Below are 18,924 nucleotides of genomic sequence, written 5' to 3'. Positions count from 1 at the left end.
CCAATATTTTTTTATACTGTAAAATTGACATGATACACTAAAACCTGTATTTAGTAGACACCAAAGTGATCGTGACTGATGTCTGCTTTAACGGTTTCCACTCAATCCTTAAGCTTAGGGCTCACCCAGGGTGTCTGCTTAATATGGGTCCACCAAGAGCCCACAACCTAGAGTGAGCATTTTGCTTGTGCCCATGCCAGCAACAGCTTTTTTACAAACATGTTTTTTTAGATCAATTAATTTTACTTTGAATTTCGAGTATGAAATAAGAAAAAAATTAACTAGAGACCAGGCTCCAGTTGTTCAAAAGGTGGATAGCGCCATCCTGTGGCTAAGTCTCTATCATGTGGATAGTGCAATATTGTTTTTCCTAATGATTATTCACTGGATAGTGATTTATCCGGTGGATAGCACTATCCATTTCTTAACAACTGACTGGCCAGAAAATAGTATTATTTGTGATGTTTTGATAACATTTACGTTCATTTTTCTTTTCTTCATATATCATGCCACAAATTTGCACACATAATAAATAATGCTTTAATTTTTGTGTAGAAGAGTACTTCAAAACGATGCTAGAACTGATCTGTGAAAACACTGTTGCATAGGCTAAGCATGGGAGTTGCTATTTTCCTTTATGGCTTCCATGTCCACATAACACAGGTTTCACTTTCCTTTAGTGATGTGAGAAAGTGAATGTATAAAAAACTTAAGGCTTCAGATATCATGTATTTTTCCTCAATTTTAAGGTTACTCTCTCCTTTTCAGAACATTGTGCTATGTTTTTATTTCTATTTGTCAGCAGCCTCTTCCTTCATTACCCACCGATGACATCATACCATCGCATGATTGTACACAGAGTGGCAGCATACTTTGGTATGGATCACAATGTTGATCAGCAAACTGGAAAATCGGTCATCATAAACAAGACTATAAACACTAGAATGTGAGTATCATTGCTATATCTAAATTAAAACTCAGTTTGTTGCTGATTGATTTAGTGATCTATAATTTACTGTGCAGCCCCCATTTGTGTTTTCATAACCTGTGTGGTGGAGGGTGTCCTAAGGGAAGAGAGAAATCAGGGTATAGGAGGTGCCAATCAATTGCAATTACATGAAAAATGTTGCCTGCTTAGTTCGCTATGAGTTTGTGAGGTGTTGCTGCTGGAATATTGGCAGAATTACCCTGTCCTGGTTGACTTTCATTTATTAATGTAAGCACTCATCTTACTGATTAGGGTTAAGCACTCATTTTACTGATTAGGGTTAAGTGCTGTTCAGGCTTACACTTATTTTTGTGTTACGCTTTTTTCTAATTTTGGGGTGCATAATTTAACTGTAAAAGAAGGGACAAGTGCCCTTAGTGATCAAAGAAACCATCTGGTACTTTGCAGATACCTACATGACCTAGTAATAAGTTGTAATTCACTAAACGAAATTTAAAAAAAAAAAATTGTTTTGCTTTTTTGAGTACTTTCCAGAAAAAATCTTGTTACTGTTGGTACTTATTTGCAGACCTGAAAGCAGATTTTTAGAGTTAATTCCAAGAGAAGAATCCGAGGACTCTGAGAGTGCTGTTCCGAGGTTAATTCTCAGAAGACAAAATACACCTTCAGATGATAGTACACCTCCAAAGGTAAATGTTGTTTAAAATTGATTTTATGATACAGTGAAACCCCCTCTTACAGGCACGTCGGTAATACTGTCACTTCATTATTATGGCCACTTTTTTTGGCAGGGTGCCTGCTATTGAGGTGTTAGGAGAAAACTGACATTAACGTAAATCCTCTATTAAGCCCCCCCCCCCCCCCCCCACCTCTCAAATAAGCCACCCCCTTTTTTCAGGGGAAAAATTAAGTTAATAAGCCCCCCTCTCTATCCCTCCCCTAATTATACCTCACTAATAAATAAGAGACTGTATTACTCAATCACAACTGTAAAACTTCATGTGGACTGATCCGGGATGGTTTATTTGCCAACTGGAAGTTTGGATTTGATTCTGAACCTCAGCTGCATGACCTCCAACCTTCTTGTTCTTGAGCTTCTCCACTTTGTATTCTAGTTCTTTATGGAGAACTGATACCATCGTCTTTTCTAAATGAAATAAGCTCCCCCCCCCCCATCTCTATTAAGTCTTCCCTCAAATGGGCTTGAAATAAATAAGGCCCTAGGCAGCTTAATAGAGGATTTATGGTATTTCATCGTTGCAAGAGTAATTTAGTAGGAGTGGGGGCAGTGTTAGAGCTAATAGAGGATGGCTGTGTGTATTGTGGATAAATTTGTAGCTGATCATTGGCACTGGAAGCGTGTAAACATGTTCATGTTATGGCAGACACTTTGTAAATTTTGTTTGCTACGTGTATGTATTTTGTCGTGTTCATAGATTGATAGTCCAGTTCTTATACATTCTATGGAGGATAAACGTTCAAAATCAATTGAAGAAAGGGAAGAGGAGTATCATAAAACAAGGGAAAGAATATTTAATCAGGACGTAAGTCTCTCCCAGTGCTGCTAATAAACAATTATTGGATGAGGTTTTTGTGATATCCGGAATAATCAAGGTCGAGGTAAGTGTTATCAGCCGAGCCAAGGTCGAGGCTGAAAACACTTACTGAAACATAGATTATTTAGGATATCGCAAAACCGAATCTAACAAATATTCATTGTTTTGAAGAAAATAACAATAAAAACACCTTCACAAGGAACATAAATTGATATTGTTATAAAATCATGCATTGTGTGCACAACCTACAGACTTGTCAGTTATCTGCTAGCAGATAACTAACTAATCTGTAGGTTGCGCTGATCTCTAAAATTAGCTTTAGACTCTTAGCCAATGAGAAGACAGATAGTGAGTACAAGGTATAATGATAATAAAAAAATCTTTAAAATTGTTAACCCTTTAGTCCCAAGTGTGATCAACATCAAAGAAAAAGTTGTGAGAAATAATTAAGTGATAACCTCAAGGAAATTTTGTGTAAAGATTACTTACAGCCTTCATCGATTCTTTCCTTCATTCACATAATCTGCTTTTTTTGATTCTCTCAAAATATTGATTATTTAACTTCTATTTTGTGACAGTCAATTTCGTCGCAGTCTTCGCAGTCTTCAAAAGATGGTGATTTGCTAGCACCACAACTTCTAACAAGGTAACAGTGCAGATATGATACTGTAGTAAACTCCATTATGCTTATTCTTGAACTTGGTAATCAAACTTCAAAAAATTAATTCTAGTCTTAAATTCTCATCCATATCAGACGCCAGCATCTAACCCTAATTAGTAAAATCCAACTAGTGGTCTATCATCAATGCATTCTGATTGGTTGAGCTACTACTAGGCTATATGTTATAGCCCACTAGTAGCGCAAAGCGCCGGATTTTTGGCGACAAAAAAGGATTAAAATTTTGCTTTAAGTTGTTTTGTCTCGATATTTTTGACCAATTAGTTGGATTTTAGTAAAACAATTATTCCTCTCGCCCTCATGGCCTCTGAGTCGATAGCCCATTTGGCCGTCGGGCTCGAGGAATAATTGTTAAACAGAGATAGAGGCTATGGACTCTCCCTGCGATTTTTACGTGAACAATTCACGCGACCACACTGAGTGTTTATTGCTGATGAAGACTGGTCGATGCAGTCAAAAGCTACAAAATTAAAATCTGAGACTTTGAGACTAGAATTTGTGTTTTCATGTACTGAACTCTTGTTGAACAGGAATAAATGAGCGTTAGTTCTTACCTGGGATAACCATTAGTGATTATTATATATTTCTTGGTATCTACCTGTGGGTCTTCAGTGCAATGCCATTGGGCGAATCAACTTTCGGGCGAAACGACCTGATACCGATTTACAAGGGGGAAAACTTTTTTTTTTCAGGGAGGACATTGATGATGTTGAAACTGAGATTTCCAAAGAAGAAGCTCCAGGGAGAAATCCTATCAGTAAATTAGGCAAATCCAAGTCAGAGGAAGTAGATACTCATACTGATCGATCATCTTCAGGGCCGACTGGTAAGAACTACCTTAACTTTTCCAGTAATGAGTCCCCTTCGAGAATAAGTCTCTAAACAAGCCTCCTATATTATGACATCAGCCAAAGGTCATTTTACAGTCGTGTGCTTAGTGCTGTGGGCTTTGAATAGGAGCGAGCGTAGAGGTGACCTAATTATGTTAAAAAACCTTCCTGCTTCTTATGTGCAAATTGTGTTTATTCTTATGTTAGCAAGGTTTAAAGGCGAAAAACAGGGAGCAGTGCTCGAAAAAACTCCCGCCTGGTAGTGCGAGGCAAGTGGATTTTCTTGCTACAATAGACAAGTGTCCAAACAACTCATTCTCTAACAAATACATTGACTAAGACGGCAAGAAGTGGCCCTGGGCAATGGAAATGCTAGTTGCCCAAAGGACAAGCTGGAAATCAATTGTTTTTTCGAGCCTTGTGAGAGGTTTATAACAAAACAAGGTCACCTTGAGCCTCGCTTCTATTCAAAAGCCAGGGCACTCAGCACACAACTGTAAAATGGCCGAGCCCTTAGGCGAGCAACACACTAATCTTAGCGGGTGTCCTGTTGCTATTTAGGCGTTAAAAATGTGCATTTATGTTTGTCAGGATAGTTTTTAGAAAGTATCCCTGGGCTCCACTCTATTATTATTGCAAGTAATATTTTCATATGACTGTAAGCTGGCCAAATCACAAAGAACTCGTGATTCGAGTACGAGAATGACTGCACTACTGTACAAGTACGAGATTTGACTGACAATGTTTTCACCTATTTTCAAAAAAATAGACACCCCAGAAAGCTTCACTGTACTTTTTAATCACCAGAAAAGTAAGCCCTCTCGCTATCGCAAAATAATTAAACTTCTTGCATTTGACATTTGTTTCCGCCACTACGATATTCTCCCTAAAACACATAGTAGAGTGACGACGGCTGCCCTTTTTTTCCCGCCAAAATGACACTGGTTCACGCACGAGCATTACTTAGTATTGAGAAAATTTCGTACTCATAGTCGTTTTCGTCTTGGAATCTTAAGGTCTCTACTGACACAATAAAAGTAGCCTGCGAGCAAGCTCTCCTATTTGAGCGAGTGAAACGAGTCTCGCGAGAACGCGCGCGCGAGCGAGCGGCCAAGCCGCGAGGGGCAGAGGAAACCTCGGCCCCTCGCTCGCGTGTTCTCGCGAGGCTCGCTTCGCTTGCCCAAATAGGAGAGCTTGTTCGCAGGCTACAATAAAAGGGCCGTAATTAGCAGGTCAGGTCGTCGTTTCTCAGATGGTGTTTAACTGCCCAGCATCTGTTCGCAGCATTATAATTACAATTTGTTACCTCTAGTATAATTTCGTGAACGTGTTCTAAAAATCTCTGAACAAGCTCTATTGTCTTTATCCAGGCATAAGAATTATGACCAACAAACCATTCCTAAGATCAAGCAGTAGTCCTGGTATTAGTAATCTAAGCAGCTCTCCCGCCTTTGAGCGTGTGTCCAACCCATCTCGCCGAGGATCTGATGGAAGCCAGAGAACAAGTCGTCATGTACCCAGCTCACAGACTGTGATGACACCTTTGCCTTACTGGGCAGCCGAGGGCGTGCCTTTGGTTGCTCATACCCTTCCTTCTGGTGAGGTTCAGATGGTACCTGTCCAGACAGTAGCTCCAGGAATGCAAGGCGTGGTTCCAGTCATGGCTGCTGCGCCTAGTACCACTACAACTCAACAGCCTGGTAAGTAAGATTACGAACGCAAGGACACTTCCCATTCAACAAATTTTGGAAGATCCACGTGTCGAAAGGTACGGAAAAACGGGCATTAAAAAACGTGCAGCTTGTTTTTCAACGTTGCTGCGAAACGAGTTAAATAGCGATTTTGTGCGTTTTACCACCCACATAAAATCTGTCTTGCAGCAAATCAGGTTGTTAACAGGATTGAACATAGGTAGTAATTATAGTTAAACTGGATGTAAACGGCTGCGATTAGCATGCTACAAACCAATGAAAAACAAAAACGCTGGTCCCAGTTGTTTAAAAGGTGGACAGCGCTATCCACCGTATAAATCTTTGTCCAGTGGATAGGGCAATTGGATTCCCTAATATTTATCCACTGGATAGTGATTAATCCGGTGGATAGCGCTATCCAGCTTTTGAACAACCGGAGCCTGGTTAACAAACCCAAACAGAAACTTCAGCGAGACTAATGAACCAAGGTCAGCTCTGACCTCACAAACACGACCGCCTGTGAAAAACTTACACCCGACGAGGACAAGCCAAGAATACTCCAAAAATGGAAGTAACTAAATTTGTGAGAAAAGCATAAATTCAAGTGGGAGTAGAATCATAAGATAAAAACAAGAAAAAAGACCCATGAGGACAAAATCAAGACCAGCCTTGACCAACTAGAAGAAACGAAAACGAAACTTTAAAGACTGACAAATTTTAAAAATAACTTTTAAAATACTGCACAACAATGTTCAGAACTGGTACTGTTGCTGTGATAGCATTAAATTACATTTTCATTTAACCTTCATTATGAACATAAATATTGTTTCATATTTACACCATGATGATTTGTATCGCCTTAACATTCCCTACACTATGTTGCGGTGTCTTTGTTTGTGGTTTGTTTTAATCCATAAGTGTACTTGTATTGATGCAGGTGGAGTTATGTGGGCCATGTCTGATCCTGTTCAACATGGGGTTATGCTTATAAACCCGTCTACAGGTAACGCCACGTTGAATTTGTACCCTTTGCGACCAAAGGCCTCCTCCAAAAAAATTAAGACAACATAGCTTTTTTTTTACCTTACTAATAACAACCGTTTTCGTAGCATACAACCATTCAGTTACAGGCGAAGCTGTATCAAGCAGTCCGGCACCCTTAGGGAGTGGCTTACTGACCGGTTAATACACGTTTACCGTTAAATACAGTGGTGTGGCAAACCTAAGAGTTTTTCAAGAAAATAAAAAAAGGTGAAAGAGCGAAATATCTATCCCTTGACAAATTGACCTCAAAATGCCTCTACCTCTTGTGCCAAAGGAAAGGAGGCAAAAGACTACTTAAGGCCGTGAGTAAATGTTGCACTTTAATAGCACATCTCGACGATATGACCGTTAAATAGAAGCAAACATAATAAAAAATCAATCGGTGGGATCTCGGAAAAAGTGACCGCCACCGTTTTGTAGAGGGGACCATTCAATATCGGTCAATTTTACAGCAATGGACCCTTAGTCATTTAGGACTTAGGACTTAGTCACGTTCTTGGATACCACTTAGGAACGGCTCCCTGGATCCCCATCCCAGCGTCCATTCTGAGTTTTGATTGCGATCGAGCGAAGCATTCCTAGGCTAATTATTTTATGTTGAAAATTAACCGAAATGACTGGACTAGAAGACGTTTGAATTAACCTAGGAATGCTTCTCCCGATCACACTCAAAGCTTTGTGATCTGAATAAACTCTTGGGTGGCTTGCCATCCAGCGAGCCGTTGCTAAGTGGTATCCTAGCACGTGACTACAAAGGGCCAATTGAGGGAAATGATCTCCGGAACTTTGATCATTAGCCTTTTAATAGTTTTTTTAATACACGCATAAAAGTTGACGATTTTCTTTGTAATCTTTCCACAGGCACGCCCTTACTAGGAGCCGACGGCAATCCACTTGTAATGCAACCCACATACCAACAAGTAATGGTCAAACCCGGCACAACACCAGTCTACGCTCAACCATCTTCAGCCCGCGCCGCAGTGCAAAGTGCACAGCAGTCTTCTTCAATAGCACAGCAACAGCAGCAGTCGCAGCAGCAGCAACAGAATCCTGCTCAAATGGTGATGCCGCAGTATGTTGGCGTGCCGCAGCCGATGTACGTGATGCAGTCTACGGCTCGTCCTCCCTTTGCACAGCAACAGGCTGTAAGTTTTCCTAGTCAGTTTCAAGCTTCACCGCACGTATATTCTCTATCTAGAGATTTTAATTCACTTTCCTTTAGAAAATATTAACACCTTGTTGTCCGTGACCACGAGGTTTTGGTTTTGTTGCAGTAGGCAGCGAGAAATAGTAGCCAGTGTAGTATTTAGCCAGAGAGCACAGGAGTAGGTAGTTATCATTTTCGATGTTGGAAAATAAGGTTGGTTCGTTAATGTAATTTAATTTTGTGAATTTGGATGCGACCAAAGAGTGAGAACAATTTTTATCTCAGTAAAATCTCAATATCTGCACTATGTTTCAAGAAAGACATGGAATGCCACATGTATGCAGTAAAGATGTCTTAAAAACCAATCACTTGTAATTGCGTTTTAGTAGAAAATGAGGTAATAAAGGTTGTTTTTAACCTTTGAAATCCCCAGTAATGTCTGATTGCTTGCATTTTTTTTTCTTTGCAAAAAAGATCTGTCTTTCATATCTATTTACGGATGGATGAATGCAAAGACAGCGCGTGGAAACTCGGGGGAAATAAAGGACGTCCTTGTACGTACTCCTCCCACGCGCGCGCGCCTCCGTGTCAGCCGACTTTGCCATAAGATAGTGCAGGAAGTCAGTTATAGAACAGGGTAGCTTCTCTATTTACCTCAATTCATTCTATTCCTTGCCATATTTTGAATTCATTAGCTTCGTTCTCGTGCTCTAACACTCGATCTGCGTTCATAATAGCTGATATGTTGGCTCAGAGCGATTTCGTTTGCAGTACAGCCTGCCAACAGACTTTAAGCTCAACCAAGGGCACTAATCCAACTGTTTAAGTAAATACAAGGAATTGTCGGCAGTTTCGTATATTTACTTTTTTCAGTCCCAAAAAAGATCCCCTAAATCCTCTATTAAGCCCCACCAGGAGGGGAGGGGGGGGGGGCTTATTTATTTCAAGCACTTTTTAGAGGAGAGGGGCTTATTTGAGAGGGGTGTTTATTCGATTAAGCAAAGAAGATGGTATCAGTCCTCCATAAAGAACCAGATTGCCAAGCTGAAATGCTCAAGCACAAGAATTTAGAAGTCATCCAGCCAAGGATCAAAAACAAATCCGAACTTCCAGCTGGTGAATAAGCCATCCTGGATCAGTCCTCACGAGGTTTTACAGTCGCAATAGGCTCCTCACAGTAGTGATTGATTCATACAGTCTACCATTTATCAGTGAATAATGATAAGGGGGAGGGGAGTGGGCTTAAAAGAGAAGGGGGGCTTAACTTTTTTCCCCTGAAATTGGGGGGGGGGGGGGGATTATTAGAGATGGGGGCCTTATTTGAGATAGGGGCTTAATAGAGGATTTACGGTAGAGGTATCCGAAAGGAAGGTTCAACTTTACGTTAGAGAAACTTTAGATTCTAAGACGAGTACGACTACGAGTACGAGATTCTCTCAATACTAAGTAGTATACGCGCGTGAGCCTGCGTCATTTTGGCGGAAAAAAGTGGTAGCCCTCGTCATTCTGCTACGAGTTTTCGCGCGAATGTCGTGGTGGCAAAAACAAGATGTCAAAGTTTAAAAGTTTTATCATTTTGGGATCAGGAGAGCGCGTAACCTTCTTCACTACAGATAACAATGCTAACTTTTCTAGTGAAAAATGGTAAAAACTGAAGCTTTCTGGGAAGTCTACATTGTGAGGAAACGCGAGAATACTTCAAGTCAAATCTCGTACTCGTAGTCGTCCTCTTCCTCGAATCTAAAGGTCGCCATTAGTTTCGGTCTTGTGTCTATCGAATACCAACTCACCCTGTTCACTTCCCCCACCCTTCGTTCCTTACACTTCCTGTTTAACTACTCAAAACATGAATGAAAGAGTTAGTAAAGTGTGATTTGTGATCTGAAATTCTGCAACCTTGGTTACCCTGAGTTGGCGTCGCTACTGTCGGTATCCTGCGTCAAAAACAAATGTTAGCTGTTTTAGTTACAGTCATACGAAAAGACGTTAGGAAGGTTACCACCTTTTACCTCTCTTTTTCTTTTTCCGCCCACACCGTGGCCCAGGTGTTTGTGTTCGTAATTCTCGGTATATCCCAACATTGAACAGGGCAAGGCGGGGGAGGGGTATTTTCCCAAAGACAAATTACCCTTTTTAAACATTACCACAAACTCTATAATTTGGAGAAATGATTCGGTTAAGTTGCATCACCCTCATGAGGAAATACAGTTTCATTGTCCGGAGGGTTGTTTTTGACATTGACGTTTCAACAACATGTGCGTTAGCCATATCCAGAGTCAAAGTAAGTTGTATCACGTCAGTTGATGCAAACAAACTCAGAGTTTAATACCATTAACTTAAGTTTCAATTCACTTTGACTTTGACGATGACTATCGCATAGGTTGTTGGAACGTCAGACACTGTCTGGTAGAATGTGATTTGAACTCGAGACTACCAAGCCCTGCGGAAACAAGTTCAGCCAGTGGTCAGAACAAAACTCAAACCCCGGACCACCGTGTTGCCACGCTGTGGCATCTGAGACCTCTTGGCTCTTTTGCATTTTTTCTCCTACTTATCGATCTCTTCTCTTGAGCCTCTGGTAGCTCCGCTAAAGATACGCCGAGATAGTTAAATGGGTAGTATTTTTTAGCTGTTTTTATTGTAGTATAAAGTAGTTAAAGCCTGTAGGTTTCTGGAGTTCCCCTCCCACTTGATTACGAAGCAACGTGTCCTGAACTAGACACAATTATCCAAATAAATTGATCAATCTAGTTAGCCAAACAAGCACTTTATAATATAGCCTTATGACAACAACGATGAGTGACTGGAAGAGTTCCCTCACAAAGGTAATTGGTTCAATAGACAGTGAGAAAGCCAATGAGACGAACCAAACTCTAATGTGGGCTGACCTAAACTAACTTAAGATCGTCTGTTGGGTCAGACGTCGAACTTAGGACTCGTCGAACCAATCAACTAAATCACACCAAAAAGCAATATTAAAAAATTTTTCCCCGAACGGGGCTAAATATACATTGTCATCAAAGTTTGTTTATTAGTTTAGTTCGTGGCATGTGAAGGTCGGCGTTTGTCTCGGCGACGATCTTCAGACGAACCTAACTGAGCCGGACGTCGAACTTTTCATGAACTTAACTCGATAAGTTTGGTTCGTCTCATGAAAAGGTCGACGTTTGGTGTAGGCCTAAGCGAACCACAATAAAGGTCTTTTTCTTCATATGCGACTTCTGTTAACTTCTCAAACGTTTTTATCCTGCTTTAGGGAGCAGAAGGAACTCCGGGAAGCCAGTGGACAGGGGGATCTGGACAGTCAGTGACGCCATCAAATCCGGGATATCAAGATGTGACTGCTCAGTTTAGCGGGCTTTCGTTGTCAGGGCAACAGGCTTCTCTCGATCCAAGCTCTTATCAACAGTACGCCGAAACTGTCGTTCCTAGTTCAAGTTCTACAACCCCACCTATGTATATAAACAGTGTCACGCAAGCTGGTATGACGGGACAAGTTCAATACGTTGTGCTGCCCGCTCATTCTAGCGTGTCACAAATAAGGCCTGTATTACAAGGCCAAGGTTATGCCGGGCAAGCGGTGCCTCAAACTGCCTCACCGCAGCAATACCAAAGTTACGTAGTGTCTCCAACACAAACGCCTTATCAACAATTTCCTTACGGTGCCATATCCAAAGATGTCACGTCATCCGTTATTCAACAACACCCACGTTCTCAAACACCACCCACCCCTCCCCAGACTGCGTCACCTGTCGTTGCAAGTCAGTTCTTACAGCAACAGCAGTTGACGCTGTCTTCGCAAATCCCTGCACAATCTCCGCAACAATCACACACCTCCCCATACCAGCAACAAACGACCTCACCCCACACCCCACAGCAAATTATGCGACCTATGGTACCAGTAGTCATTCAAGGAGGTCGAGGAGTTACTATGGCAACTGCTGTTGGACAGCAAAACCCAATCCCTTCACAATACCCACAACCTCCAGCCCATGTACAAACACAGTACCCATCTAACCAGAGGCGAATGTATAATATTGATAGACGCGTTCCTAAGGCGGGTGAAATGTACGGCTCCGAGGCTGTTATGCAAGGTTCCTCGTTGGTGTCTTACGGCGATGGTACGATTCCAACTGGATATGAGATTCCAGGCGAGAGGAGCCAGTACAACTTTCAGTATCAAAGGTATATTCATAGTTGCGTATACAGTAAAATTCCGAAAATAAGCCCCTGTATGTATAAGCCCCTCCAAATATAAGCCCCCCAAACCGGTAGCGCAAAAAACCCTCCGTTAAATGTCCGCTCCGAATATAAGGCCTCCAGGGGCTTGTACTTGGAAAATTGCCCTCAAAGACAAAGTAAAACAAAGCAAAAACGCTAGATTTACTTCCAACTATAAGGCTAGCCCAATCGATTTTAAAACGCAAACTTCCCTCCATAGGTAAGCCCCTCCAAAAATAAGCCCCTCAAAAAGGGCTTTTGAAAAATATATGCCGCGGGGCTTATTTGCGGAATTTTACGGTATACACAGAAATCCTATGGGTGGTATTGCAGGAAGCGTTACATTTAGGGCCTCTCCACATGAGCCCGGTTGCCTGGTCGGGCCAGGTTACCGGGACAAATTTCCCCTTGGGTTCATATGAGAAAATTCAGCCCGGTTTCAGAGATGAGATACGGCCAAAGATCCTGGGGACGAGTTCTGGCGCCAAATTCGGGGAACAGCAAACGTGGCGAAACACAAAAATTATCACTTTCGCGCCTATCATAGCTTCGGCAACTCTTAAAGCTGTATCACTGCAGTTAAATGGGATGCTTATGATGTGGAAAATACAGCGGGTAATGCAAGACGATGCCATCCGGACCGCCAGAATTCATCCCTTTAACCGGGCTGAAGTGTTCATATGGCAAAATTTCCAGCCCGCTTACCCAGATCCGGGTTGGAAAAACTGAGATCTCGGGAACCGAGCCAGCCCGCCCTCTCATATGAACACATCTAAAATTTTACTAAGGATTTAGAGGTAAGGCGAGATCTCGGACCCCGGGGGCGCTTTCCATTCAACCCATTCACTAGCTCGAGGAAGAACAAAGACAGAGACTGTTATTATTGCCTCAATCTGAAACCACACTGTCAGACTTCTGGCGCCCCATCCTCCCAATGTTTTTTTATTTAACGCAGCTAGCTCACCAAATCTTGCACACCAACATTGGGAGGGCAAGAAGACAGCAAAGTGTCCCAACAATTTTGACTAAGACTGTAGCTGAAGGGAATGCGCCATAGTTTTCACTACTGTTGATAGCTTTGTTACAGATCTCCAATATTATTTGATTCAAGAACAATATCTAAGTTTAAAAGATACTAGTTGAACGAGCTTAAGTCTAAAAGGATTTCTCCATTTAACTGTATGTACTCCAATAACCGCCGCCCCCGGAGCACCTCGCTAAGATAAAAGAATATTGATATTTGCAATAGTGCGTCGCTTTTCGATTGTAATCGTTTGGTAACATTTGTTCATGTTGACATGAATGATTAGCAGGGAAAAGAAACCTAAAAAATAGACCCTAACACTCTCTTTTGTTGCGCTTCTTTCCTGGTTCGTGTTGTTTTTGAACGTAACAAAAGAAAAGAAGAAAGATATGCAGTGCCGTGTGATTCGTAGCCTCCAACGCAGTCGTTTTTTGTTTCGTCACGCAACGCACCTGTCACGTTGCGTGACGTCCCAAAGAACGCCCCCAGAGGAAACTATGAAATTCGCGAATGGTTAAATTTATGTCAGCGTCGGACCGAGAATTCAAGAACTTAACAGGCGCTATGGCTATTATTTAGCCTTTCCATAGACATGCTCGAGGATCTCATAAATAGAGGGACTGTGAACAAAAGAGTGATTATTCCAGTTATGACCAGAGAACCGGTCACATGGTATAAAAACCACCTTGCTGGAGGGCAAACAATGCACTGGGAGCTGAGGGATATTTGATTTTTGAATGATGTAATCTCTTTGTTTTTCTTGCCCCACTGCGGCGTTTGCCATCCAGCAGTGTTTTTGTAATGTGACCATTTCTCTGCAAAGGACGCATAAAGGACGGGAGAGGAAAGAAGACGGCAAACCTTGTGTGACATGCGTGATAATAATTTTGTTTGAAAAAACTTTTCGCCAAACTTCACCTTCCTTTAATTAGATCTTTTCGTAAAAGACCAGAAAACATTAATGTCAAGTGATGATCACGACAAACACGCAAGGAATAGCCATGTAACGGTTGTCACACTCAAGCGTTTTACCGTCGTCATCTTCCTGCCGTCCTGTTGCGTAAACTCATGATTCATTTACGACAGTGTGTCTTTTATTTCCAGATATGGCTCCTCAGGGCAGACTACGAACTCGTCAGGAAATCAATATCAGCCGTACAACAAACCAAAAACAAAACAGTACAAGGATCGGAGGGCCAGTCCTCGAGGACAGCAACAACAGCAAGACATGGGCAAAAAACACGGTCGTAAAACACCCGAGACCGACCGGACGACGAATGAACAGTAAGGAACACTGGCCAAAGAATTTTTAATGTGTATGTTGTTTACTTGAAATAATGATCGTTTGCTCCTAATTTTTTAACAGTTCTTTAGAACTGATTATCAGAAGGCTGTGGGTTGTGAAACCGTCATTTTAATTAAATGTTTCATTTATTCAAGACCTATATCCTAGAAAACCCAGTATAAATAGTACTTACAATCAGTTTTAATCTACTCCAAGTTTATCCGTCCTTCCTTTCTTTTGTATTTGCAGGGTTCGCGCAGTCTTGAAAAGTCCTTGAATTTTAGGGGAAGTCCTTGAAAAGTCCTTGAATTCCATTTTTCCTTGAAAAGTCCTTAAATTTCCATGCAAGTCCTTGAAAATTCCTTGAAATTTCTTCAACTTTGAATGAGATGGTCTGGAAAGAATTTTTTAATGCTTTTTGGTTTTCCACGACAATATAAATCATAGCTCAGCGACGCTCAAAGTGATTTACGTAAAGCGTTTTTTGTTTCGCGAATTCATGCAAGAATTAACCATTAATTCAAGACAAGTGAACTGAAAAATGCAGAGAAGTTGGTAAAGCAAAGGGATCAAGCCTTAAAGTCTTATTAGAATAGACTGGGAATGTGGATTTTTGTCAGATAGTACGCATTTTGTACAATATGACAAATTATATTCCTAGTTGGTGGTCCTTGAAAATGTAATGTGGTCCTTGAAACGTCCTTGAAAAATGGTTGGATTTTTTGGTATGAACCCTGATTGGTTGTGTTATTTATTCTTTCTGGCTTCTAGTGTTTTGAACCGTTTTTTTTCCGTTTTATTCAGTTTGTTGGCAGCTCTCAATGTTTAAATAGTTCCTTTCGCGTCTTATGTAGGCCGTGGCCAGATTAACCCCAGCTTAATTTCCACCATCCCAGGGCCACAGAAAATTGAGTTCTATCTTTAAACGTTGCTGTTTTAACGAGGTTTTGGGATTACGGAATAACTGCCTGATTTTTGTTAATATGAATCGAAAAAATGAACACTGACAGGATGGTAGCGCTTGAATTGCGCTGCCTCCACTGTGCATAATTTCGGCATTTGCATATTTCCGCTCTTACAGATCATTAGTGTACCAAATAACCTCCTTTTTCGCTTTCTCTTGCAGGAGTGAGCAATATTCTGGAAGTGCTTGACTTACGAAAACGAAAAAAAAATAAAGATGATGAATTATTCCGGGAACTTAGAGAGACTGATGCGAAAATCAAGTAAATGAACGCTTCCCTTTGCTTCGGGAGAGACCACAGGCCTTCCAATATCTTCCTCACCCGAAACGGGCAACAGCGCCTTAAATTCTGCGCCGAATTCCATATTTAAACTTCGTCTCCATGAAAACAAGAGTTGCTTTAGTGCTTACGCAGATTTGAACATTCCTATTTCGTTACGGTCTTAAGCGTTTTTACGTTCCGCTCCCTGGAGACTTTATTTTTATTTTGTATTTGATTTTTTATACGAAATACTGCGGCGGAAAATCTCCCTAGTAATGGTATCTTGATGCATGTGCTTCAGCTGTCTCGAAGTATTGTTCTAGTTGTAAGAAATGTTATCAAATTAAACTCAAGTAATTAGAGAAATGCAAGCATTATTAGTTTCTTTGTCAAATCTTTTTTCTATTCTGCAAAGTTTCACGAGAGAGGAAAACACGCGTCCTCGGTCCTCGCGCGAGCCTGCGGACACATACGTATTTCCGGTCGTCGCTTCTCCGGCTCCACCACCCGGATGGAGAGAAGCGACGACCGGAAATACGTCTGTGTCAACAGACTATTCTTGCGCTTGCACTGCTTGCCACTTTAGGGCACTGTAACCTGGGCTTGTTTCTCAACAGTCCCGGTAACTTTTTGGGCATGGAATCTTGTTTTATGTTTTAACAATTTTGAAAATGATATAATTAAACTATCAGTTAGCGAAGCGGAATTGACTGATTTGTGAGCTTAGAGCTGTGCTACCATACTAGTAGGCCGAATAGCGTGAGTAAGGACTTCCTTTCGGTAGTAAGACCTAAAGAAATGAGTTTTATATGCACATGGTCGCGCATTTCAGCAGCGTTACCAGTGGTTATACAAACCAACATCAACCAAAGATATCTTAGAGTCCTTTTAACGAACCTTAAGAGCCCGAAGCGTTATTTATTGTGGCCAGAAAAACGGCCGACCTTTCGTGACGCCACCACCGGTTTTTTTCCGCGAAATGACGTCTTAGACATAACTGCAGAAATTCCATACTGATGACGTGTCACTACTCAGATCTGGGTAGTCCTTCTGATTGGTTGAATCAAATTTCCCACGCGGCACGACCAATCAGAAGCACTACCCAGATCTGGGTAGTGGCGCGTCATCAGTATGGAATTTCTGCGCTCGTTTCTCAGACGTCATTTGGCGGGGAAACCACGTCCTCTCCCTTTATCTCTGTAATCTGTTTTTTCCCTCTCGAGCCAAAGAAGCAAAAACAAATCACCTAATCTCAGGTTAGGGAAACCAGTAGAGCGTCTCCAAATGTCGGCTGTTTTCTTAAGCTAACGTTGGTCAAGTTAACGGCAAAAAAACAAAGATGGCCCCTAGAGAATTTTGTCCTCGACCGTAACTTAAAATGAAAACAAGGATCACCTGGCCTTAAATTCCTTAAAAACATCCAGCAATGATGGCAGGATTTTTAAGTCCACGCAGACGTCCTAAAACAACTCCCTCAAATCATGCTAAACACCAATCATCGATTGTTCGGCTCTCAATGATCGAATCGAGCTACTCCGCGAAAGTTGGAACGAGAACAAAAGACGAACTCGCGCGGATCAAACGCTTCTACACAGGCTAATAAACTCAACTCATTTGTAGAAAAGGATTTCTTCTACCACATCTCGTGCTTTTATGGGGCTATGTACGCCATTTGTTATTACCCGGCCTTCCTTTCAGGAAGAGACGGGTATAGTTCTCGGCTTGGTTTTTCCTTCGTCGTCTAATCGCCCTCTAGTCTTTAAAGCGCATGCCTGTACTGGCGGATTATCATGTGATCAATTTCCGGCAAATTCATTGGCTTAGAGGCAAAATCAACTTGACATGTTGTCGAGAACAAAAGGCAGCTTTTTTCCGGTCCGTTGCGTTAACGTTGTGGTTTTATTGCCTCTATGAGTAGACCTTTTTACCGATACGGGGGCCATACTGAATTAATTCGATTTAAGGAGTATTATAGGATGCCCAGGGGGCATGAGCACATTTTGTTTGTATTTTCGAGCGCTTTTCGGGACATTTTTTCTTAAAGTTTTGTCAGAATAAGATTTTAATGAGAAAAAAGATCTTTGTGCCGTGTTTGGATGTAATAATGATCGCCTTTTTTCCGAGAAATATACAGTGAAGGATTATATTTCTAATTCTAAACTAGACAAAGGTCGAGTTAAACTGATTTCACGGGTTGCCAAAGAGTCGAGCGATTCCCTTTTCCCAGGTGAGCGCCGACTCATTTCGCTTCAATATTCAGAAATGCTCTGCATCTCTTTACGCTTTCATTGCCTTTCGCCCGACATGTTTTGCATGGCGTTTAGTCATGCGAAACCTCCACCAAACATCCACGAAGCGCGCGAGGTAACTTTATCCCGATTCTAAAAATAACTCGAGACGAATTACCTATGGAGTAGGGTGTGTATGGGGGATGCCTTCTCTCTCCCCTTTATCCTCTCTTGCTTGTATCGATCGATATCGAGCTCGCACGGAAGTGGCAGGTTTGTAAAGCACGTAGAGTTGTTTGATGCTAAAATTCGACATGATTTTAACAACATCTCACTGTTAAATTAAATCAAAGATTACATGCTTATAGCTTTTTAAAAAATGGGCGATTGCTTACTATCGAATTTCGATCTTGCAAAACTCCATTTTGATCGATCCAACATTATTAGAAATTTCAAAAATCTATGCTAGAAATTTTTCTCTTTGCTGTGTTCAGCTACTGTACATTCAAACTTGCAATTAAAAGGATCGACAAATCGATTCGATTATAATATTCTGTATTTTAAGGTGGTTTTGGGATTATCCTCAACGAGGCACACAGGGGTATAGGTTTGGGTTTTCTGTGGTTACTTCTTTGCTTGTTGTTGAATCTGATAACAAGGCAATGAAATATTGATAAATCCTTCATTTATTTACTTTTTTTCAGAGAAGATGAACTTGATCCCAAATCAAACGACAAGTGCAGCAACACTTTTCGAAGTTTTCTGATGATGAATTAACTTAAAGAAGATGCCGATAGTTTCTCTTTGAAGTACCTGTATCAGAGTGACAATAATATGAATAAAGATCTTACTCATGGGTAGATCTGGGTTTTTTACTCCTTTGTAGTAATTTAGCGTGTACAATAAGCACTTCAGCAACCAGGAAAAATTTAAGATCCTGGCATAATTATTCCAACCATTATGTTCTCTTGCTTTTCATATAGGGTGTTATTTCAAAGATTTTTCACTCAAAATATTAGTTTACTACCTAAGATTGTGACTGAA

At 41.2% G+C, this 18,924-nt stretch overlaps 1 protein-coding gene across 7 annotated transcripts in view; it reads left to right on the top strand.

The window, feature by feature from the left end:
- LOC140931183 (uncharacterized) overlaps positions 1-16,018 on the top strand; it is a 31,653-nt gene extending 15,635 nt beyond the window's left edge. For 3 of the 7 annotated variants that reach the window (XM_073380940.1, XM_073380939.1, XM_073380941.1), the window contains exons 9-19: positions 803-946; positions 1,518-1,638; positions 2,386-2,493; positions 3,084-3,151; positions 3,877-4,010; positions 5,385-5,714; positions 6,643-6,708; positions 7,611-7,894; positions 11,153-12,081; positions 14,246-14,425; positions 15,553-16,018. In XM_073380940.1, the coding sequence (XP_073237041.1) occupies positions 803-946; positions 1,518-1,638; positions 2,386-2,493; positions 3,084-3,151; positions 3,877-4,010; positions 5,385-5,714; positions 6,643-6,708; positions 7,611-7,894; positions 11,153-12,081; positions 14,246-14,425; positions 15,553-15,580 (2,392 nt within the window). In that variant the 3' untranslated portion in view covers positions 15,581-16,018. Of the gene's footprint in view, positions 1-802; positions 947-1,517; positions 1,639-2,385; positions 2,494-3,083; positions 3,152-3,876; positions 4,011-5,384; positions 5,715-6,642; positions 6,709-7,610; positions 7,895-11,152; positions 12,082-14,245; positions 14,458-15,552 lie in introns of all 7 variants that reach the window. The other 4 variants (XM_073380942.1, XM_073380944.1, XM_073380943.1 and 1 more) reach the window with 4 other exon arrangements.
- The last annotated feature ends 2,906 nt before the right edge of the window (positions 16,019-18,924 follow it).

The sequence above is a fragment of the Porites lutea genome, chromosome 3, assembly GCF_958299795.1.
Source record: "Porites lutea chromosome 3, jaPorLute2.1, whole genome shotgun sequence".
NCBI lineage: Eukaryota > Metazoa > Cnidaria > Anthozoa > Scleractinia > Poritidae > Porites > Porites lutea.
This window is presented reverse-complemented; position numbering and strand designations above follow the sequence as displayed.